The sequence below is a fragment of the Sus scrofa genome, chromosome 4 (assembly GCF_000003025.6).
Source record: "Sus scrofa isolate TJ Tabasco breed Duroc chromosome 4, Sscrofa11.1, whole genome shotgun sequence".
NCBI lineage: Eukaryota > Metazoa > Chordata > Mammalia > Artiodactyla > Suidae > Sus > Sus scrofa.
In genome coordinates this window covers 15,121,345-15,146,854 of record NC_010446.5, presented here as the reverse complement: position 1 = coordinate 15,146,854, position 25,510 = coordinate 15,121,345, and the positions used below count along the sequence as shown (strand labels likewise).

General features: G+C 42.2%; 1 protein-coding gene across 7 annotated transcripts in view; it reads right to left on the bottom strand.

The window, feature by feature from the left end:
• TATDN1 (TatD DNase domain containing 1) overlaps positions 1 to 25,510 on the bottom strand; it is a 46,184-nt gene that overhangs the window by 12,647 nt on the left and 8,027 nt on the right. For 2 of the 7 annotated variants that reach the window (NM_001244525.1, XM_021088661.1), the window contains 6 exon segments: positions 75 to 160; positions 13,086 to 13,128; positions 13,230 to 13,373; positions 15,423 to 15,486; positions 19,669 to 19,718; positions 20,588 to 20,653. In NM_001244525.1, coding sequence (NP_001231454.1) covers positions 75 to 160; positions 13,086 to 13,128; positions 13,230 to 13,373; positions 15,423 to 15,486; positions 19,669 to 19,718; positions 20,588 to 20,653 — 453 coding nt within the window. 7 annotated transcript variants of the gene reach the window in all.

The following is a 25,510-nucleotide window of genomic DNA, read 5'->3' as shown; positions in this document are numbered from 1 at the left end:
AGAAACAACTTTTAGCAAATAGCTTGATGCCTGCAAATTCTTAAATTTTAAATGAGATTGTTAGCTTAACTCACCCAAAAATTCAGCATGTGAGTTCCGACAGTGAAGAAACATTGGTAATTTTGTTTGTTCTGACAGTTCAAACTGTTTTTCAAAATATCTGCATGATCCAAAAAAATTTCCCCATAATGAATTTTATTTCAGCATGAGAAGAATAATTACGTCAATTTTTTTTTCTTTTTAGGGCTGCACCTGCAACACACGGAAGTTCCCAGGCTAGGGGTCAAATCGGAACTACAGCTGCTGGCCTACACCACAGCCACAGCAACACGCGATCCAAGCCACGTGTGCGACCTACACCACAGCTCACGGCAACACCAGATCTTTAACCCAGTAAGCAAGGACAGGGATTGAACCTGCATCCTCATGGGTACTAGTAGAGTTCTTAACCCCCTGAACTACAACGAGAACTCCCTATTTAGGGTTTTTAAATATTCGTAAATGAGGGTTGTTTTTTACTTGGGTTAGATTTGCTCATTTTAGCCAAGAGGAAATTTGTTTTCTATCATATTACTACTGCTTCTTATATTTTAGGGTCAACAATAATATATGTAAAAAAATATACATTATATATATATATATACTTATATAAAGTAACATAATTATAAGAACTATTGAGCTTCTCAGATACTGTTTTTTGGTTTTGTTTTGTTTTTTTTTTTACAAATTGAAAAAAAAATTGTGGCAACCCTATGTGAAGCAAGTCTATTGGTGCTATTTTTCTAACAGCATTTGCTCACTCTGTGTCTCTGTGTCACATTTTGGTCATTCTCAAAATACTTCAGACTTTTTTTTTTTTTCCCACTGTACAGCAAGGGGGTCAGGTTATCCTTACATGTATACATTACAATTACAGTTTTTTCCCCACCCTTTCTTCTGTTGCAACATGAGTATCTAGACATAGTTCTCAATGCTGTTCAGCAGGATCTCTTTGTAAATCTATTCTAAGTTGTGTCTGATAAGCCCAAGCTCCCCATCCCTCCTACTCCCTCCCCCTCCCATCAGGCAACCACAAGTCTCTTCTCCAAGTCCATGATTTTCTTTTCTGAGGAGATGTTCATTTGTGCTGGATATTAGATTCCAGTTATAAGTGATATCATATGGTATTTGTCTTTGTCTTTCTGGCTCATTTCACTCAGTATGAGATTCTCTAGTTCCATCCATGTTGCTGCAAATGGCATTATGTCATCCTTTTTTATGGCTGAGTAGTATTCCATTGTGTATATATACCACATCTTCCGAATCCAATCATCTGTCGATGGACATTTGGATTGTTTCCATGTCCTGGCTATTGTGAATAGTGCTGCAATGAACATGCGGGTGCATGTATCTCTTTTAAGTAGAGTTTTGAAAAAAATGGCCATACTACCCAAAGCAATCTACAGATTCAATGCAATCCCTATCAAATTACCCATGACATTTTTCACAGAACTAGAACAAACAATCCAAACATTTATATGGAACAACAAAAGACCCAGAATCGCCAAAGCAATCCTGAGAAACAAAAACCAAGCAGGAGGCATAACTCTCCCAGACTTCAAGAAATACTACAAAGCCACAGTCATCAAAATAGTGTGGTATTGGTACCAAAACAGACAGACAGACCAATGGAACAGAATAGAGAATCCGGAAATAAACCCTGACACCTATGGTCAATTAATCTTTGACAAGGGAGGCAAGAACATCAAATGGGAAAAGGAAAGTCTATTCAGCAAGCATTGCTGGGAAACCTGGACAGCTGCATGCAAAGCAATGAAACTAGAACACACCCTCACACCATGCACAAAAATAAACTCCAAATGGCTGAAAGACTTAAATATACGACAGGACACCATCAAACTCCTAGAAGAAAACACAGGCAAAACACTCTCTGACGTCAACATCATGAATATTTTCTCAGGTCAGTCTCCCAAAGCAATAGAAATTAGAGCAAAAATAAACCCATGGGACCTCATCAAACTGAAAAGCTTTTGCACAGCAAAGGAAACCCAAAAGAAAACAAAAAGACAACTTACAGAATGGGAGAAAACAGTTTCAAATGATGCAACTGACAAGGGCTTAATCTCTAGAATATATAAGCAACTTATACAACTCAACAGAAAAAAAGCCAATCAATCAATGGAAAAATGGGCAAAAGACCTGAATAGACATTTCTCCAAAGAAGATATACAGATGGCCAACAAACACATGAAAAAATGCTCAACATAGCTGGTTATAAGAGAAATGCAAATCAAAACTACCATGAGATACCACCTCACACCAGTCAGAATGGCCATCATTAATAAATCCACAAATAACAAGTGCTGGAGGGGCTGTGGAGAAAAGGGAACCCTCCTGCACTGCTGGTGGGAATGTAAACTGGTACAGCCACTATGGAGAACAGTTTGGAGATACCTTAGAAATCTATACATAGAACTTCCATATGACCCTGCAATCCCACTCTTGGGCATCTATCCGGACAAAACTCTACTTAAAAGACTTTTTCATTATTGTATTTGTTGTGATGATCTGTGATCAGTGGTCTTTAATGTTACTATAGTAATTGTTGTGGGGGGGGCACCACAAACCTTGCCCATGACAGAGAATTTAATCAATAAATATTGTGTGTGGAGTCCCGTCATGGCTCAATGGAAACGAACCTGACTCGTAACCATCAGGACACAGGTTCGATCCCTGGCCTCACTCAGGTTAAGGATCCAGCGTTGCCGTGAGCTGTGGTGTAGGTCACAGACGTGGCTGGGACCTGGTGTGGCTGTGGTGTAGGCCGGCAGCTACAGCTCCGATTCAACCTCTAGCCTGGGACCCTCCATGTGCCGTGGGTATGGCCCTAAAAAGCAAACAAAGAAGTAAGTATTGTGTGTGTTCTGACCGCTCCACCTACCAGCTGTTCCTGCATCTCACTTCCTCTCCTTGGGCTTCCCTGTTCCCTGAGACACAACAGCATTGAAATTAGGCCAACTAATAACCCTCAATGAACAGCCTCTAAGTGTTCAAGTCAAAGGAAGAGTTTCATGTCTCAGTTTAAATCACAAGCCAGAAATGCTTCAGCTTAGTGAGAAAGGCATGTTTAAAGCCAAGCCAGGCCTCTGGAGCCAGTTAGCCAAGTTGTGAAGGCAAAGAAAAAGTTCTTGAAGGAAATTAAAAATGCTACTCCCCTAAACACAAAAATGGTAAGAAAGCAAAACAAACTTACTGCTGATATGGAGGATGTTTCAGTGGTCCAGACATCAGTTCAGGCCAGCCACAACCTTCCCTTAAGCCAAAGCCTGATCCACAGAAAGGCTCTAATTCACTTTAATTCTATGAAGGCTGAGAGAGGTGAGGAAGCTGTAGAAGAAAATTTTGAAGCTAGCAGGGGTTGGTCCATGAGGTTTAAGGAAAGAAGCCACCTCCGTAACATAAAGTGCAAGATGAAGCAGCAAGTGCTGATGAAGAAGCTGCAGCAAGTTACTCAGATCTGGGGAAGATAATGAATCTAGGCGGCTACACTAAACGATGGATTTTCAATGTAGACGAAACAGCCTTATGCTGAAAAAAGATACCATCTAGAACTTTCATTGCTAGAGAGGAGCCATCAATGCCTGGCTTCAAAGCTTCAAAGGACAGGCTTACTCCCTCGTTGGGACCTACTGCCAGCGGTGACTTTAAGCTGAAGCCAATGCTTACTTACTGTAAAAATCCCAGGGCCCTTAAGAATTATGCTAAATCTGGGCATTCCCATCATGGCTCAGTGGAAATGAATCCGACTAGTATTCACAAGGATGCAAGTTCAATCCCTGGCCTTGCTCAGTGGGTTACGGATCCAGTGTTGCCATGAGCTGTGGTGTACGTTGCAGACACAGCTCAAATGCTGTGTGACTGTGGCTGTGGTGTAGACCAGCAGCTACAGCTACGATTGGACCCCTAGCCTGGGAACTTCCATGGTGTGGCCCTAAAAAGAAAGAAAGAAAGAAAAAGACTTATGCTAAATCTACACCATGCTCTGTAAATTGGAACAACAAAGCTTGGATAACAGCACATCTATTTACCATGCGGTTTACTGTCTTAAGCCTATTGTTGAGACAATGCTCAGGAAAAAAAAGATTCCTTTTAAAATACTACTGTTGATGAGTTCCCATTGTGGCACAGCAGAAACGAATCTGACTAGGAACCATGAGGTTGCGGGTTTGATCCCTGGCCTCCCTCAGTGGGTTAAGGATCCGGCGTTGCATTGAGCTGTGGTGTAGGTCACAGACACAGCTCGGATCTAATGCTGCTGTGGCTGTGGTGTAGGCCGGCAGCTGTAGCTCCGATTCGACCCCTAGCCTGGGAACCTCCATATGCCATGGGTGCGGCCCTAAAAAGCAATAAATAAAAAATAAAATACTACTGTTCACTGACAATGCACCCATCCACCCAAGAGCTTTGATGGAGCTGTACCATGAAATTCATGTTGTTTTCATGCCTGTTAACACAACATCCATTCTGCAGCCCATGGATCAAGGAATAATTTTGTCTTAGTCTTATTATTTAACAAAAGGCTACAGCTGCCACAGATAGTGATTCCTCTGATGGTTCTGGGCAAAGTAAACTAGAAAACTTGGAAAGGATTCACCATTTTCTTTCTTTTTCCTTCTTCTTCTTCTTCTTTTTTTTTTTTTTAATAGGGCTGCGCCTGTGTCATGTGGAAGTTCCCAGGCTAGGGGTTAGATCGGAGCTACAGCTGCCAGCCTACACCACAGCCACAGCAATGCCAGATCCAAGCCACATCTGTGAACTACACCATAGCTCATGGCAACACTGGATCCTTAACCCACAGAGCAGGGCCAAGGATCAAAAAAGCATCCTCATGGATACCAGTCAGGTTCGTTACCGCTGAGCCACAACAGGAACTCTGGGTTCACCATTCTAGATGCCATTAAGAACATTCATGATTTGTGGGAAGGGATCAAAATATCAACATGAACTGGAGTTTGGAAGATTTCAACCCTCATGGATGACTCTGCGAGGTTCAAGAGTGGAGGAACCTCTGGAGTGGAGGAAGAAACTGCAGATGGGTCGAAATATCAGGAGAACTAGAATTAGAAGTGGAATTAGAACTAGAATTAGAAGCTGCATAGGTCAGCAGCTACAGCTCCAATTCAACGCCTAGCCTGGAAACCTCCATATGTCTCATGTGCAGCCCTAAAGAAATTAAAAAAAAAAAAAAAAAAAGTGGAGCCTGAAGATGTGACTGAATTGCTGCAATCTCATGATATAACTTTAATGGATGAGGAGTTGCTTCTTACGGATGAACAAAAGAAATGGTTTCCTGAGATGTAATTTACTCCTTTGAAGATGCTGTGAAGATTGTTGAAATGACAGCAAAGGATTTAGAGTATGACATAAACATAGCCAATAAAGCAGTGACAAGGTTTGAGAGGACTAACTACAATTTTTCGAAAGAAGTTCTACTGTGCGTAAAAATGCTGTCAAACAGTCATGTATGCTACAGAGAAACTGCTGGTGAAAGAAGTCAACTGATGCAGCCAATATCATTGTTGTCTTATTTTAAGAAATTGCAGAACATAAGCATACAGTGGTTCGTACTCTGTGTTGTGGTCATCATTATTAACAAGTCTACAAATAACAAATGCTGGAGAGGGTGTGGAGAAAAGGGAATCTTCCTACACTGTATGTGGGAATGTATATCGGTACAACACTAGGGAAAACAGTATGGAGGTTCTTCAGAAAACTAAATATAGAACTATTATACAATCCAGCAATCTCACTCCTGGGCATATATCCAGACAAAACTACAATTCAAAAAGATATATGCACCTGTACATCACAGCAGCACTATTCACAATAGCCAAGACAAGGAAACAGCTGAATGGATTAAGAAGATGTACTTATACACAATGGAATACTATTCAGCCATGAAAAAGAATGAAATAATGCCATTTGCAGCAACATGGATGCTATTGGAGATTCTCATTCTAAGTGAAGTAAGTCAGAAAGAAAAGACAAATACCATATGATATCACTTATATGTGGAATCTAAAATATGGCACAGCAATTCCTGTTGTAGCTCAGTGGGTTACGAACCTAACAAGTAACCATGAGGATGCAGGTCTGATCCCTGGCCTCACTCAGTGAGTTAAGGATCTGGTGTTGCTACAAGCTGTGGTATAGGTCGCAGACCACTAGCTGATTGGACACTAGCCAGGGAATTTCCATATGGACTGGGAGTTTGGGATTAGTAGATGCACACTATTACATTTAGAATGGATAAGCAATGAGGTCTTGCTGTACAGCACAGGGAACTATATCCAACCACTTGTGATAGAGCATGATAGAAGATAACATGAGAAAAAGAATGTGTGTGTGTATCATTACATATATATATATATATGTGACTGGGTCACTTTGTTATATAGCAGAAATTGACAGAATATTGTAAATCAACTATACTTTAATTAAAAAAAATTTTTTTTAATTGCCGCAGCCACCCCAGCCTTTAGCAATCATCACCCTCATCATTCAACACCCAAAAACACTGAGGGAAGACCTTCCACCAGCAAAAAGAATACGACTTACTGGAGTTCCCGTCGTGGCACAGCAGAAGTGAATCTGACTAGGAATCATGAGGTTGCAGGTTCGATCCCTGGCCTTGCTCAGTGGGTTAAGGATCCAGCGTTGCCGTGAGCTGGGGTGTAGTTGCAGACAAGGCTCAGATCCTGAGTTGCTGTGGCTCTGGTGTAGGCCAGCGGCTGTAGCTCTGATTCAACCCCTAGCCTGGGAACCTCCATATGCCGCAGATGCGGCCCTAAAAAGGAAAAAAAAAAAAAAAAAAAAAAAGAATACGACTCACTGAAGTCTCAAATGATGGTTAGCTTCTTTTTTAGCAATAAAGTATTTTTCTTTTTGCCATTTCTTGGGCCACTCCCGCGGCATATGGAGGTTCCCAGGCTAGGGGTCTAATTGGAGCTGTAGCCTTGGGCCTATGCCAGAGCCACAGCAATGCGGGATCCGAGCCGCATCTGCGACCTACACCACAGCTCACGGCAACGCCAGATCCTTAACCCACTGAGCAAGTCCAGGGATCAAACCCGCAACCTCATGGTTCCTAGTCAGATTCGTTAACCACTGAGCCACAATGGGAACTCCCCAATAAAATATTTTTCAATTAAAGTCTGTACATTTTTTTAGACATAATATTATCACACACTTAACACACTACAGTATGATGTAAACACAACTTTTATATGCACTGGGTAACCAAAACATTTCTGTGACTTGCTTTATTGTGGTGTCTGGCACTGAACCTACAATATCTCAGAGGGATGCCTATAATTTGGATTGAGGCAAATCCAAAAACCCCAAGTGTTCCACAGTTTACCTTAACACAGAGTGTTATCCTTCCTCTAAGCTAGGAGTGGCCTCGATCTTGCATCTCTGAGGTTCCTTAAATTCCCAAATGAGGAGTTCCCGTCATGGCTCAGTGGTTAACAAATCCGACTAGGAACCATGAGGTGGCGGGTTTGATCTCTGGCCTTGCTCAGTGGGTTAGGGATCCGGTGTTGCCGTGAGCTGTGGTGTAGGTTGCAGATGCGGTTAGGATGCCATGTTGCTGTGGCTGTGGTGTAGGCTGGCGGCTACAGCTCCGATTCGATCCCTAGCCTGGAACCTCCATGTGCCACAGGAGCGGCCCAAGAAAATGGCAAAAAGACAAAACCAAAAAAAAAAAAATTCCCAAATGATTATTTTGAAATTTTGTCTCATGTCTGATTAAAAAAAAAAAAAAAAAAAACCTGCACAGTATTAACATTCTCAACCTCTGAGAAAAATGCCCAAAGCAAATTCCTCTTGCTCAAGTGAACACAGCGCTAACTTGCAACATGGAAAACACCAGCAGAGAAACTGAATACACAGGGTATGCTTAAAGGCTAACAAAATCAGGCTTTTTCCTTGTTTTCCTGCCTTTTTTTTTGCTTTTTAGGGCCGCACCCTCGGCACATAGAAGTTCCCAGGCTAGAGGTTGAATTGGAACTGCAGCTGCTGGCCATGGCCACGCTGAATCTGAGTTTCATCTGCGACCTACACCACAGGTCACGGCAATGCCAGATCCTTCATCCACTGATTAAGGCCAGGGATCAAACCTGCATCCTCATGGATACTAGCTGGGTTCGTTACTGCTGATCCACAATGGGAACTCTGCTTTTCTTTGCTTTATGCTCTTTAAAAAATACTTTAAAACCCTCAAATCCTATAGCCAGAATCTTCCTTTAGGATGGCAATATTTCTAAGAATAGTACAGTGGCCACAATTTATTGAGCACTGACCCTGTGCTGGGCGTGATGCAATGGACTTTACATACCCCATGTTAAGAAAGGCAGGCAAGGACTTCCCGTCGTGGTGCAGCAGAAAAGAATCCAACTAGGAACCATAATGTTGCAGGTTCGATCCCTGGCCTCACTCAGTGGGTTAAGGATCTGGCGTTGCCATGAGCTGTGGTGTAGGTCGCAGACACGGCTTCCTGAGTTGCTGTGGCTGTGGCTGTGGTCGGCAGCTGTAGCTCCTATTCAACCTCTAGCTTGGGAACCTCCATATGCCGTGGGTGCAGCCCTAAAAAGCAAAAAAAAAAAAAAAAAAAAAAAAAAAGGCAGGCAATATATCCCCATTTTAAAAGTGGAAATTGAGATTTACAAAGGGACATATAGCCTCCAAAAGTTAGTTATGATTTCAACCTAAAGATCTGTTGAATCAAAAGATCTTCCCTTTAGCACTGTGTTAACTACAGCCTTACTGCCATTATTTCTCAGACACTTTGTCTCCTGCACAGTAGTGTTATTTTTTGGTCTTGCCTCCTAATCCATTACACATATTTATTTTCTATTTTTCTCTTCTCATACATCTTTTTTTTCCTACTACATTTTTACTTAAAAAACAAAAAAAATGACAAATTGCTCACTAGTTAACTGTACCAGATAATTGGCACATATTAGCACAGACCAAAATCTAAATGCTTCCAAGAGACCCAAGAGTAAAAGCTGAATTACAGGCTTTTTTCACCATGATGCTCTAGAACTCAAAGACACTTCCTTCGTTGTTAAAAATTCAGTGACCATCCACCATGTGCCAAGGGCACTGTGCTAGGTGCTATAGCCACGACAACATGAGTAAGACTTGATCTGTGCCTTTGAAAAACACGGAGACACCAGTTTGCTGTGGGGGCGGAAGGGGTAACACAAACACGTTTTCATGACAGTGTGAGAAATGCTGAAACAAGCATAGTGCCGTGGCAGAGAACAACATGCTAGGGGAAGGTTGCGAGCAAAGGGAGAAAGCATAGGTACTTGTTTCCATAACAATCCAAATGCAATTATTCCTGGTTTGTCATGTTTTTACTAAGTCATTTGATGTTTTATGATAAAACGAAATCTCAAAATTGCTACTGTACTTCAGTTTGTCCTTAGTTTTATCTGCTCTGGAAGACGCCTAGCTCACATCCTGGCACCTTAGCAAATCCTGATGCCCCCAGAAATTTAGTCATTCCCTCTGCTGGTCACACACCATTTTTTTTTTTTTTTGGCTGCGCTGTGGCATATGGAGTTTCCAGGCCAGGGATCAGATTTGAGCGCAGTTGTAACCTATGCCGTAGCTGGGGTAAAGCCTAATCCTTTCACCCACTGTGCCAGGCCGGGGATAGAACCCGCGTCCTGGTGCTGCAGAGACACTGCCAATCCCGTTGTGCCATAGTGGGAACTCCCACACACCTTTTAGATAGCACTTTCCAACTTATTTTATTATTTATGTCCTCTCTTGTCTCTAGAGGCCTAAGACAGACTTCAGAGGCGCGTGGTAATCATTTACTTAGCAAATGGGCTTCAGCTCTGTTACAGATCAACACGTGCACCACTGGCAGGTGTTGAGGCCTAAACTACATCCTGCTCTATACACATTGTTTTAAGTTTTTTTTTTTTTTTTTTTTTTTTTTTGTCTTTTTGTCTTTTGTTGTTGTTGTTTGTTGTTGTTGTTGTTGCTATCTCTTGGGCCGCTTCCGCGGCATATGGAGGTTCCCAGGCTAGGGGTTGAATCGGAGCTGTAGCCACCGGCCTACGCCAGAGCGACAGCAACGCGGGATCCGAGCCGAGTCTGCGACCTACACCACAGCTCACGGCAACGCCGGATCGTTAACCCACTGAGCAAGGGCAGGGACCGAACCCGCGACCTCATGGTTCCTAGTCGGATTCGTTAACCACTGCGCCACGACGGGAACTCCTGTTTTAAGTTTTGATCTTAAGATGATGATGAAACATACTCAGCAGAAAAAGAGAACTGATCCTATCATTTTCATTTAACGCACACCAAAAAATCGGGTTTAAAGAATTTAGGTTACACTTCAGAATCAGGATGAAAAGTCATGTGGGCAAGAACTTTTGAGGGACTCTGCCGCCGCCCTTGATGGTCAGACCATGAGGCTCGTCGAAAAAGAGAACTGATCCTATCGTTTTCATTTAACGCACACCAAAAAATCGGGTTTAAAGAATTTAGGTTACACTTCAGAATCAGGATGAAAAGTCATGTGGGCAAGAACTCTTGAGGGACTCTGCTGCCGCCCTTGATGGTCAGACCAGGAGGCTCATCTTGCCAAAAACAGACATGAAAGTGGAGCATAGAATTAGGATCTGTCGGCTTAACCTAAGAAACTATCACAGACAACTGTTATTCTATTTAAATGTGAACATGTGAACTTTTAAGGTAAAGTGAGCTGACCTACATGATGTTCAAGAGAGAAGCAGATTGAGTAATCCTGCCAGCCACCATGTGAATGCCCCTGAAAAACAACAGCAAATCACGGCCACTAGCTGAATAGCTATGAAAAGTTCTACAGAGTGAGAGGCCCAAAAGAAGAGGCCATAGAACATAGTCTAACCGCCCCCCCCCACCCCGGGTCACCTGATTATGGTCCTTTAGGAATTGTGGACCCTGATTCCAGGGTATGACAGATGCACTGGCCAGTCTGCTCCTCACTGTAGGCGCTTAGAACTGGACTGAGCAGAGCAGAACTGTGTTTGGGGGGAGGGGGAGGAGGCAGTACACTTTGAGCATAAATCATTTTAAAAATGCCTTCAGGCCATTAAGCACTGGCTTAGTCAAAATCATATAAAAAAAAAAAGGCTAATTAAATATCATGAGGGAGCTAGATGGTATCCTGAGAGAATCTGACCTAGATTCCTCCATTATGCATGGAAAGACTAAGCAGGGTGAAGGGGCGTTTATTCTTAAATAGCTCTAGGAGTAGATATTATACCTCCTTCATAGTTTTGTATACTGAGTTTCCAGCAGTTTCTGGCGCACGTTACTCCCTGAATATGTGCTGAATGGATGAATAACAAAATCAGCCTCCTATAGAAGCTCATTCTAATCCTCTACCGTCTTAATAATTAACACATCGTTTTTGAAATTTAACAAAATGCTGTGTCTTGGAGCTCCTGTTATGGTGCAGTGGAAATGAATCCGACTAGTATCCATGAAGACACTGGTGTGATCCCTGGCCTTGCTCAGTGGGTTTAAGGACCTGGCGTTGCTGTGAGCTGTGGTGTAGGTTGGTGGCTACAGCTCCGATTTGACCCCTAGCCTGGGAACCTCCATATCCCACAGGTGAGGCCCTATAAAGCAAACAAAACAAAACAAAACAAAAACAAAAAAAACCTTGTGTCTTAAATTAAGCCTATAACATAAGTTTTCATTTCAGCCTTCAACACTACCCACCCATAATGATGATAGGAGCTCCAAGTAACAGCTTTAGGCAATGCGTTGTAAGAAGTCTCTGAGGCTTGTGGAGTTCCCCTGGTGGCTCAGTGGTTAATGAATCTGACTAGGAACCATGAGGTTGCGGGTTCCATCCCTGGCCTTGCTCAGTGGGTTAAGGATCTGGCATTGCCATGAGCTGTCGTATAGGTTGCAGACACGGCTCGGATCCCGAGTTGCCGTGGCTCTGGCGTAGGCTGGTGGCTACAGCTCCGATTTGACCCCTAGCCTGGGAACCTCCATATGCCATGGGATTGGCCCTAGAAATGACAAAAAAAAAAAAAAAGAAGAAGAAGAAGTCTCTGAGACTTGTGTGCTTTGAGGTTTTCTCAGAAGCCAACACTCTCAGCATGGCTCCTATGAAAGGATTCTCAGGTTTCAAAATGACAATATGCAGTGCCCGGGAAGAATAGAATAGGCTTTTCTAGCTTTGGTGATTGATCCTATAATCTCTTTTTAATATCTTTTACGCTTTTTTCTTTTTCCCTTGGCTGTCTGCAGCACATGGGAGCTCGTGGGCCAGGGACTGGACCCGTGCCACAGCAGCGACCCAAGCCACTGCAGTGACAGTGCCGAATACTTCTGCTGTGCCAAAGGAGAACGACAATATTTTTTACTCTTAAATCATATGCTCCACAACTGGATTTGATTCATTTTACTGAAATGATTCGTATTATGAATATACTTCTTACTAAACAAACAGAAAACAGGAGTTCCTGTCGTGGCGCAGTGGAAACGACTAGGAATCAAGAGGTTGCAGGTTCGATCCCTGGCCTCACTCAGTGGGTTGAGGATCCAGCGTTGCCATAAGGTGCAGTATAGGTTGCAGACGTGGCTTGGATCTGGCATTGCTGTGGCTGTGGTGTAGGCTGGGGCAACAGCTCCAATTAGACCCCTAGCTGGGAACCTCCGTATGCCACAGGTGCGGCCCTAAAAAGACAAAAAAAAAACAAAAACAACAACAACAACAACAAAACCAGAAAACAAAGATCAAAATTCTATCATGTCAATAAAATGCGTCCCTGCTCCTACCATTAAAATCAAATTAGATGGTTAAATAATGAGGGAACTATATGCTTCCTCCCTGATAAATTCCATACAAGTATTCATGAATTGGTTTCACTTAACTTTCAATGTCCAAGAGGAAGAACAAAAATCCTGATGCTTAATCTAACGACACGCTAAAGAAGCTATTTAAAAATTGCTCTTAAGATTGGACAATAATTTTTAAAGACAACACATTTTCTTACTTGAGTTGAGTATCTTTGGGACAAAACTGTAGTCGGTCAAAATCTTTAAAAGACAAAAAAAGAATCAGTAAGTACTCATGACTTGTGCAAACAAATCAATTGTTTTCAAACAAAGTCACTCCAACCGGATAGGCTGGCACTTACCAAGTCCACATTCCCCTATTGCTACAACTTTCCCCTTGTTGTTTTCAGCCAGATTTAGCAACTCCGTTAAGTACAGATCGGGGTTATTCTTTTCAAATTCCCCACATCTTGTAGGATGACAGCCAACTGTACTGAAAAACATATCTAGCACAAAATAACGTCAGGAGGATTTTTAAAATATTTTTCCATATCTATATTTAATATACAAAAATGACGGAATAGAAAATAATTTCAACTGGTCACTTTTTAACAATATGCATGAACCATTCAAACTACTAGAACTGCACTGGGTTAATCACATAAGAATTTCTGGAATACTTTAACAAATAGGACATGAATATGAAAATAGCCTTAACATATTGGTAAAAATAATTAATTCAATTCTTTCCAAAGCTTGGTATTTACTGAGCCTTTTGAATGGAAAATGAAGCAATTTCTCATAGAATGAAGTATCATTACCTAGTTTTATCTGTAATAGTCACTGTTAATGTGACTGTCACGTTTCATGTATTGAGAGTTAAAACAGGAGTTCCCGTCGTGGTGCAGTGGAAATGAATCCAACTGGGAACCACGAGGTTGCAGGTTCGATCCCTGGCCTCACTCTTCGGGTTAAGGATCCGGTGTTGCCATGAGCTATGGTGTAGATTGCTGACGAAGCTCCGATCTGGCATTGCTGTGGCTGTGGTGTAGGTTAGCAGCTATGGCTCCAATTAGACCCCTAGCTTGGGAACTTCCACATGCCGCAAATGCGGCCCTAAAAAGGCAAAAAAAAAAAAGAGTTAAAACACATTTCCTTAAAAAGGGTCACAGAGGTAGAAGGAGGAGTGGTTTTTCTAGTAAAAAATAAAACTCACTTATTTGGAGGCTGCATTTTGACTTTTTCTTTTTTTTTTTTTTTTTTCTTTTTTTTGTCTTTTTAAGGCTGCACCTGTGGCATGTGGAGGTTCCCAGGCTAGGGGTCAAATCAGAGCTACAGCTGCCAGCCTACACCACAGCCACAGCAATGCAGGATCAGAACTGCATCTGTGACCTACACCACAGCTCACGGGAAGGCCAGATCCTTAACCCACTGAGGCCAGGGACAGATAGAACCTGCATCCTCACGGATGCTAGATTGCTTCCGCTGCACCACGATGGGAACTCCGACATTTTTAATTATATGGAACACATGTGAAGTTGAAAAGGGCTTCTGAGAGGCTTAAAGCTCTTGCATCTGATCCCATGGGAGAGGTGTGGCACCTTCCTCTGGCTCCCACACAGACATTCATATGTAAAAGGAAGCAGAGCTTTTAAAGCAGTGAGGTAGCAGGTGCATGGAAAGGAGTGGTAGAGGGCTGACCATGGAGACCCCGGAACTTTAAAAAACATATCTGTTTGGGGAAAACAAGGATGGAATATACATCAAAAGCTCCTGGAAAGATGATTATGAGTTTAATCACTAAGAAAAATTGTCAGGGGATCCTGAAGAGAAGTATGCATTTTAGAAAGATTAAAAAAAAAAAAAAAAAAAAACCAAACAGCTTTTCCTGAGAAAATCAGTATTTGGAAAAATAATGTGGAATGCCTAATTCTTCATGTCTAGCACATGAAACGTGCCCCGCACCTCTCCCCGGTAAAAACAAACAAAAGGTTACGTAAATGGATACCAGATAAAGCTGGTGTTTTATGTAACATGGATACTTGCAGGAATCTACCATAAAACTCTATAGATTTTAGATAAGCGCAAATGTATGAACATAAAGTGAACATACGAAAGATTATATATTATCATTTGCATCCCTATGGCCTTGCACAGTGTCTCTGGTCTGTATGATGAATATTTAGTAATAATCATTCACAGCTTAAGTTAAAAACAAAGAGCAAATAAAAAACATACGTCTTAAACACAACATACACACAACACTTCTACATCGGGAATATGTGAGGTTGAATTCCGTGCTTAGTGAATTTAATTCTCATTAACTGAAATCTTAAAAGAATCCTTATTCAATACCAGAGGGTTAATCAAGCATCTGATATAACAATGGATACTTTGAACTTTCTCATCTTAATCAGGTCCCACTGGACTCAGTCTATCTTCCTGTTGTTTCTCCAGTCATGATCCACTGAATGTGTACCTGAGGCAGTTCTCAGAAAGACTTCTTCAGAACAACTTAATTCAGATTTTGGGGGGTAAAAGTAATATGAGGATACCATTTGTTTGTGCCAAATGCAGTGCATCTTTACTGTCTTGTAGATTTCCACCTGTAATCATAAACTGAAAGAGAAAAGAAAGGAAAAAAGCCCACTTTAACAGGGTGTCAACAACGGTTTCCCAAACCAGCCTTCCTGCTGCTTTTTTCCAAATGCTTTTCTCTCTTTGGCTGTCACACACCAACTCTGCTTTTAAAATTCAGCTGAGGCGTTCCCGCTGTGGCACAGTGGGTTAATGATCTGGTGTTGTCTCTGTGGTGGTGCCAGTTCGATCCCCAGTCCAGTGCAGTAGGTTAAGAAGGATCCAGCACTGGACTTCCCCTGTGGCCTAGAGCATAGCTACATGGCACTGTCGCTGCAGTGGCTCTAGTGGGATCCCCGGCCCTGCAACTTCCACGTGTGGTGGGTGTGGCCAAATAAATAAATAAACAAGAAGGATTCAGCATTGTCACAGCTGTGGGGTAGGCTGAAGCTGCAGCTTGGATTTGATCCCTGGCCCGGGAATTTCCATATGCCTTTGGTGTAGCCAAAAAAGGCAAAAAGAAAACTGAGCTGAAAGATGACCTCCTATGCAGAGTGGATCCTGACTACCTGCTTCCATACACATGTACACAAGCACACATGCAACTACCTGCTTCCATACACGTGTACACAAGCACACATGCACAGAATTTGGTACTCTTCCTTTTAAAATGTATTCACATGTCTGTCTTTCTTCTTAGGCCATAAGTTTGAGGACAGAAATCACCTTAGGAAAGAATGAAAAACTAAAGACCTTTGATTTAGAATTCTGTTGATCCAAATTAGAGATTCAATAGTGTTGATTACACAGTTCTCCAGATGTGGTCCTGGAACCCCCAGGGGATATGTAAGGTCAAAACTAGTATCATAATAATACTAAGATGCTATTTGCCTTTTTCACTCTCACCTGTCACATGTGTGCAGTGAGGTATTCCAGAAGTTACATGATGTGTAACACAACAGACTGACTGCAGAAACAGGTATGAAAACTCAGCAGTTTCCTATTAGGCCAGACTTTACTTATTTACTTATTTGCTTTTTAGGGCCACACCTGCGGCACATGGACGGTCCCAGCCTACGGGCCAAATCAGAGCTGTAGCTGCCAGCCTATGCCACAGTGACAGCAATGCCAGATCCGAGCCACATCTGCGACGTACACCACAGCTCATGGCAACGCCAGATCATTAACCCACTGAGCAGGGCCAGGGATTGAACCCGAATCCTCATAGATCCTAGTTAGGTTTGTTACTGTTGAGCCGTGACAGGAACTCCCTATTAAGCCAGACTTTAAAGAGATATTTTAAAAAGTACAAATTACAGTCGTGTCACTACATGTTTTGGGTTTAAAATACACTTATCATGAAAGTATGCTCTTTACATTATATCACGGTCTGTTATTATTTTTATATGAATTAATAAATAGATACAGTTGACCCTTGAACAACGTGGAGGTTGGAGGTGCCACTGAAAATCCATGTATAACTCAAGAGTCATCCCTCAGTATCTGGGGTCCCGCCATATCCGGGGGTCTGCATTCATAGATTCAACCAACCTTGGATTATATAATACTCTAGTATGTACTTAAGAAAAAAATCTGTGTCTTGCGTTATTCAAAGATCAACTACATTTAAAATTTCTCTGTTTTAATTTCTAGTACAGTGTATATCAATAGATAAAAGCTCCTTGGGGTTCCTCAATAAGATGAAAGAATATGAAGGTATTCTGAAGCCAAAAAGTTGTCAATTGCTGGATTCAATGTATTTTTTTTTTTTTTTGGTCTTTTTTTTTTTTTTTTGCTATTTCTTGGGCCACTTCCGCGGCATATGGAGATTCCCAGGTTAGGGGTCTAATCGGAGCCGTAGCCACCAGCCTACAGCAGAGCCACAGCAACTCGGAATCCGAGCCGCGTCTGCCACCTACACCACAGCTCACAGCAACACCAGATCCTTAACCCACTGAGCAAGGCCAGGGATCGAACCTGCAACCTCGTGGTTCCTAGTCGGATTCATTAACCACGGCGCCACGACGGGAACTCCCAATGTATTTTGATAAATTCTTTGTAGGGAAATGTATAGCTCTTGCTAAAGAAGCACGTCTACAGAGGGAGCTGTCAGGGCACCGCAGTTAGAACACTGTCTTTGCTGACCTGGTTAAGGGGAAATGCCACTCAAGAGTTCTGGGCTCATGGTGAGACAGTGCTGCTGAAATGCAGTCTCCTGAAGAAGTGATTTACACACTGAGGTATATTTTTCAAAGCATATGTCAAGCAGCTCACTGAGCTAAAATGAAGAATTCCTACCAGGTACATAAAGAGAAAACAGAAAACACAGGAGAGAGTGCAACTGATACACATTTTCATAGAGTGACTTAAACTTCTAATATGATAAATGTTGAGTATTCAGGGACGGCACAGTCATTAACTCCTCGACTGCCCATAAAACATAAGATATGAACAATTTTTTTTTTTTGCTTTTTAGGGCTGCACCCACGGCAGATGCGGTAACTACCATAAAACTGCAAGCTACTGAATTAAATTTCAATTTGGAACCATGTCCAAGTAAATTTCAATTTCAGCTCTGTCATTCCTAAATCTCTGTGTGTATGTTTATAAATGTTAACATTAAACTATGCACAGATGACACATGAAAACTGCAGACAAAAACTGTCTCCTGCTGTATCAGTAAACCAAGCTTGTCACAGCCATCATGCTGCCCTGACTGGGCATCTGGCAGAGATTTATGATGGAGAAAAATGAGATACTGGCCCTGGATAGGTAAGGTGCACAGCAAAAGAACGATTTCAATGAACTAAGACTCTTACATCTTCCCGTACAGAGAAAAGTGCTAAATTCATTAACGTGAGATGTTAATGAATTTAGCACTTTTTTTCAGTTGACAGCATTTAGGAGCTTGGTATTTCAGAGTTTACAGAAAAGCATTTTATAAAGTGATTTACTAAGCAAATAATGACAACATCATGAGAAATTAATGTTGCAATTTTTATCCTGTCTTTTTTTTTTTTTGTCTTTTGTCTTTTTGTTGTTGTTGTTGCTGAATATGAGTTGCAACACTTTTTTTTTTTTGTCTTTTGTCTTTTTGTTGTTGTCGCTGCTGAATATGAGTTGCAACACTTTTTTTTTTTTTTTTTTTTTTTTTTTTGTCTTTTGTCTTTTTGTTGTTGTTGTATCCTGTCTTATTACTTGTGAATAATAACTAACACAATTTTGGAGTTTGAGGATTATACAGAGCTCATTCAGTCAGCAGTACCGCTTTTAAAAATTGAGGTTATTTAACTTAGAAGCAGTAGCTGGAGTTCCCGTTGTGGCGCAGTGGTTAACGAATCTGGCTAGGAACCATGAGGTTGCAGGTTCGGTCCCTGCCCTTGCTCAGTGGGTTAAGGATCCGGCGTTTCCGTGAGCTGTGGTGTAGGTTGCAGACGCGGCTCGGATCCCACGTTGCTGTGGCTCTGGCGTAGGCCAGTGGCTACAGCTCCAATTAGACTCCCGGCCTGGGAACCTCCATATGCCACAGGAAGCAGCCCTAGAAAAGGCAAAAAGACCAAAAAAAAAAAAAAAAAGCTAAACTTGGTGATAGGTCTTTTTGATGATTGCTTTCTTCCAACAACTGCTAAATTATGTTACAAAATGTATTAAAAGGGGTCTCTTAAGAAATCTGGTAATTCAAACAGGTTTTAAAAATGTTTTCAAGGAGACGTTTCCATTTGCTACACTTCTGATTACATGGAAGAACCACCCCCAGAGCCTGTGTTACTTAAATGGCTGCAAACAGAATTTTTTTTTTCTTTTTCTTTTGTCTTTTCTAGGGTCGCACCCATGGCATATGGAGGTTCCCAGGCTAGGAGCTGAATCAGAGCTGTAGCCACCGGCCTACGCCAGAGCCACAGCAATGCAGGATCCGAGCAGCGTCTGCAACATACACCACAGCTCACGGCAACGCCAGATCCTTAACCCACTGAGCAAGGGCAGGGATCGAACCTGCAACCTCATGGTTCCTAGTCGGATTCGTTAACCACTGCACCACGACAGGAACTCCAAACAGAATATTTTGATACTGTATTTCATTAACTTGCTAATAATATTATACGTTGATAATACAAAACCCAAAATGCTAAGTGTGGCATTGGCTCATTCTCTTCTATTCTGCAGTATTTTAACCAAAATTCAATTAAAAAAAAAATTACAAGTGTAACAAAAGCAAAATGTTACCTTTTTAACACCAATCTGAACAGCTCTCTCTATTACATCCTGCAGGTCATCTGCAAAAGATGAACCCAATATTAAGAAAACCCGGTAAATAAAAATTCACTTACCCATAATTTAATTATAATTTTATTGAGAGAAAAATACACAGAAATAATCAAATTTACTAAATCAAAGTCAAGTCAGTACTATTTGATGAGTGCTTATCACATAATAAGAACAGACCCAGTGATACATAAAAAAAGAGAAAACCATATAAAGCAAAATAGATGAGTAGTTATCTATTCAACTGTATTTTTATTCTGCTGACCAAAAGGGGGAAAAATTTGTTTGGCTATATGATTTGGTTTTTATGCATGTCGTTATCTAAAGTTCTATATTCAAAGTTATAAACATCTATAGATAAAGAGGGATTGATTATGCTTTGTTATAATAGGTGTTTTAGAAATGCTCATGATTGGAGTTCCCGTCATGGTGCAGTGGTTAATGAACCACGAGGAACCATGAGGAACCATGAGGTTGCAGGTTCAATCCCTGGCCTTGCTCAGTGGGTTAAGGATCCGGCATCGCCCTGAGCTGTGATGTAGGTTGCAGACGCAGCTCGGATCCCGTGTTGCTGTGGCTCTGGCATAGGCCGGCGGCTGCAGCTCTGATTGGACCCCTAGCCTGGGAACCTCCATATGCTGAGGGAGCAGCCCTAGAAAAGACAAAAAGACAAAAAGACAAAAAAAAAGAAATGCTCATGATCATGGTTTACCAATATGGCTTATATATGTTTCACTTTGTTTATAGTTTTATCCAAGATGCATAATAAACCCTTTAATATTCCAATTATAAGAGTGGATCAGGCATTTTATGATCTCCCTTGAGGCAGAAAATGTGTCTTCACAGACTGACTATTTACCTTAATAAAAGAAATATTTACCTTGATGCTTCTGAACTCCCCTATAAATTCCTCTGAACATAGGATCTGTCAAGTTGATACCAATATCTGTGGAAAGCAAAAATAAAACACTTCATTAAGAACCTCTGTTTCACATTTTTATTTTAAATAAAAGACTGTTACTAACTTTTTCATTCACACATTCATTCACTCAAACAAAATCTAAGTGCCTACTGCTTGTCAGTCACTTGTTAGACACCTGGGATACAAAGATGAAAGATGTACGTCCTGCTCTCAGGAAACTCACTGCAGAATTGGGAAGTCAGACTCAGCAACAGACAATATGGAAGTTACAGGTCGATACTGGCGTGTGGGACACAGAGGAGGACCACCCAACTTCGACTGGTAATTAGCCCAGAAGAGGCTTCATGAAAGAAGGGATCCTTGAACTGAATTATAAAGGATGAGTTACAGTTACCCAGGAGAAGGCTGGAAATCATATGTAAGAAGCAGCAGCAGAAGTAGAGCATCTGGGGTTTGAAACAGCACAGTGATCATGAAGAGCTATAGGCCAATCTGGCTGCTAGAGAGAAGGGGAGGGAAGATTGGCTTGAAAAGGACAGACTCAGCTGTGTTACAGACACTTGTCTTTAAAATACCAGATGCAACAAGAAGCACCGATGGCTTCTAAGGTTTGAATTCTGGACATCTATCTCATTCAGGTGCCTTTGTGGAAGGTGGGATCTCAAGAGGGCAAATGGAGGCGAGATACCTCATTTGTAAACAGGGAGGAGCTCACGTCTGCAATGAAGAGACCCTGAATTAGGGTCATGCAAGAAATGCAGAGAGAAATAAATTATTTCCTTTACTCATCAAATACGTATGAAGACCAATTCTGGGCAAACACTACATAAGGGGTTAAGGGATTCAGAAATGAACAAGACCCCACCCTTGGTCCCTGCCTTCCAGGAATTTACAGTTTCTGTGGAAACTGCAAATATGATTTGTCATATAATAAGCTGCACTGTAAGCCACAGGAGGCAAGAGGGGTCTATCTTCTTCGGTGCTGTATCCCTCAAACCTAGCATAATGGTTGGTATATAGTAGAAGCTCTGTACACTTTAAGTCTGTAAATCATTATTTTCCAGTTTTGTGTTTGAGAGCACCAAGAAACATCAATAACACCTTTGGGAAAGATGATGAAAAAACTTCACAGAAGAGCTAGATCTTGAAGAAAGCTAAAGCTCAGAAGCTGACATACAGTCTACATACAGTGTGCATAGATACCTATTGTATCTAGAAGATGGGAAGAAAGCGTTGTGCCTGGAGAGCAGAGTTCTCACTGGAGCTCAATTTTGCAGTCCTCGTCTTCTGACCCTTCCCCTCTGTCCCCACTCCCAACATTCAGCAATGTCTGTATTCACTTTTTTTTTTTGTCTTTTTGCCTTTTCTAGGGCAACTCCATGGTATATGGAGGTTCCCAGGCTAGGGGTCGAATCAGAGCTGTAGCCTCCGGCCTATGCCAGAGCCACAGCAATGCAGGATCCGAGCAGCATCTGCAACCTACACCACAGCTCATGGCAGCGCTGGATCCTTAACCCACTGAGCAAGGCCAGGGATCGAACCCGCAACCTCATGGTTCCTAGTCGGATTCGTTAACCACTGAGCCATGACAGGAACTCCAGCAATGTCTGCATTCACTTCTGGCTGTCACACTGAGAGGAGTGCTCCTCGCATCCAGGTTTGAGGCCATGGATACTGCTAAATATCCTTCAAGTCCCAGGATAGCCTCTTCCAACAAACTCTCTGACTCCTCTCATCCACCCCCCCAAACCAAGAGCTGTTCTTAATAAATCCTGCTGTAGAGTATAAGGGAACATGAGGAATAAATAAGATGTGGTGTCAGCTTGTGATGACCACAGGCAATAAAAAATACCTTCCTTATTTAAATTACACACTCTAGCTTTTAGCACTAGGAGAATCTCCCAAGTTCATGGCTGGGGAGGGCAGTGGCCTCATTATAGATGTTGAAATTATTGCTGCTGAGTTCCAGCTTCCTCTTGGTGTATTTGCACTCCCGATTTCTACCAAGCTGGGCTTCAAGGAGATGTGCTGCTTCAGTGTTAAGACAGACCCTGTAGGACGAATGGGCATTTAGATGATCCAAGAGATGGTGGGGAAGAGTATTCTAGCCCTTTGTGACAGCAAGGCAAAGGCAGGATGCAGAAAACGTCAAAGATATTTGGGCAGCAGCATGTCTGCCAATAGAGGGCAGGAGAGGAGTTCACAAATGAAACCTTTTAAAGGGCTGTTGACACACAAATGTTATCGAACGCTAAAATACAATATAGCGGCTCCATGCAATGGCCCAAATCACAAGAAATCAGCATCTACTTTCTTCTCAAATAAGGAAAGGGAAGGGGCAGACTGAGAAAGGAAATGCAGGGAAGAGAGCAGAGGGCTTTCCGCCTGGAATAATCCTCCCCAGGGTTGGTCTGGAGTCACCCACCATGGGTGACCGCTAGGAGCACAGAAACCGCCCGCATCTCCTCCGGCCCATTTACCCCTTTCCGCCATCAACAGATGAGAATTTTTCCAAAGCAGTCTTTTACTGGAAAACAAAGTGAAAAAGAAATGAAATAGAACATCAAGCAAATTTAACCAGTGATCTCTATGATACTAATTTTAGAAGCAAACTGAAGATTAACTTGGAGGCTCAATTAATGACGTTTTGGCATGTTCTTGTCTCAGCCCTAAGGGGAATGGATGATAAATCATTCTTCCACGCTCAGCCTGAGGCCAATTCCAGGTGATGCCACTTCCTCTTAGAACCTGCCTCTTCCTGAGGTGGGTCAGTCCTTCAGGCTCCAAGTCATAGTGTACTTCAAAGATCTGTAATCGGTTTTGGACCCAGGTAAGCCTTAGGCTTTACGGTATCCTGCACTGGCCCCGCCACCAATTTCGTCCCCTTTCTGTAAGAATCTCTTGTGACTTGTGGCTCTTGGCCCCCCTTTTTTTTTTCTTCCTGATATTCAGTTTGCCTGAAGAGTATTCCTCAGCCAGTTATTAAAGCTGCTTTCTGTCCTTTGATGACTATGAGGCAGGAGTTAGATGGGCCCCAGGATAGACCTTTGCAACCAGCCTCTTATTTACACTTCCTGAGGCAGGAGATAAATGGGCTCCAGGACAAACATTTACAAGCAGCCACGTATTTATACTTCAAGAATGAAATAACACAGGCACAAGGCAAATAACTGGTACTTGTCTTCTGTGAACTTGCTAAACAGTGGTAATGACAGGATCAAAAGAGGGGCTGAGCCTTGCTTGGACAGAAGGACAAAGAGGTCACGTACTCCCCATCTTCAGGGTCAGGGAGATCTCAACTACGCATGCGTCCTTTAGGTCAGAAAGGGAGGGGGTGCCAGGCCACAATAAGTCTGGTAACCTTCCCGCCATGCTTTGCTTTGGAATCCATCTTGGCCAAAAGACGCACACACAGACTGGGGGAGGGCCCTGGGTCTGGTCAGGTGTAAAAGACACAACAAGACAACTGGCCAAAGGAAGACAAAGACCCAGAGGAATTGCCCCATATAAGTTGTTTAAGTCACTTCCCTGGCATGCTTCTCATGGAGGGGGACACCAGCACCCTCAACTCCTTTGGGTGTGTATTATTGCTTTGTGTCTGCTTTAGATAAATAGACGAATTCTCTGTATTTCTGTGCTCTCCCACATGTTGTACTGTGTTTCTAACAACTGTATACCTGTTTTTACAGTCTTTGCCTCCTTGAAACAGTCTTGCCTTCAACAGGGGGCAAGAATCAGGGCAATTCTACTTCTAACCCCTAGTTAGTCTAGCGGCTAGGATTCCAGGTTTTCATCCAGGCTGCCCAGGTTCAATTCCTGAGCAAAGAATCAAGATCTCGCTTCAAGCCATCACTCACTGCTCTCTCTCTGAAATCAAAAAAGCTGCTTCACCTTAGTCAAGTTTGGTGAAGGGGTTCTGGATGCCACCCCAAAATACGCCACTTTGGCATATTGGTTATTCTGAGCTGAAGGTGCCTAGAAACAGCAGATGCAGGAAAGGCTCTCTGATCTCCCCTTTCTACCTAAAAATAGAATAATATTTCCCATGAGAAAGGTGCTCTCTCTGTACCAGGAAGAGAAGAACACTCTTATCACCAGAGACTGGGAATCAAAGTCAAAACGGATCTGTACAACCAAACCCCAAATAGCTCTTATTTCCCATTAGTTTCCCCATTTTTTTCCTAGTCCCTGTCCCACAATTTACATAATTTAAGCCCCTTTGTCTTAGCACTTTCCCGCTTGGGCTTTTGGTAAGCTTTTGGGTCTTTGGATATTCATTTTCCTTTTGAAAACACTCATGTACATGAGAGAAAACAAAACAAAACAAAAAAACAAAAAAAACAACTGTATGCTTTCCTCTTGTCAATCTGCCTTATGTCAGTTTTATTCTTAGGCCCAGCCACAGAAACTAAGAGAGCAGGAGGAAATTTTTCCTCCTCTAGTGAAGAAGTATCTCCTTTTTCTGGACACTCTGATTCGCTTCTGTTTCCTATGAGACGTCCTCCTCCCTCCTACACTGGTCTGCCTCTGGGCTGCCGATTCCCCACCCACCCACTCCCCAGAAAACACAGCAGAGTGATTAAAATAATTAACAAATTAACATGGAGAGGTCAATGAAAAGGTCAAACTGATCACCAGAAGGTATTCAATCTGTAAGCAAATTCCAAGAAATACAATTAAAGCAGTTATGGAAACAGAATGTGCTTTGGAGTCAGAATTCTCAGAAATACAATTAATTAGCTGAACGATTCTAGGCCAATCAGTAGGCCTTCCGAGCTTCGAGCTTCGGTTTCCTCACTAGTCGGGTGGGCATAAAATTTCTCCTTCTAGGAAAGAACTGTGGCTCGAACTGGAAAATGAATGTGAAAGTATCTTGCAAAT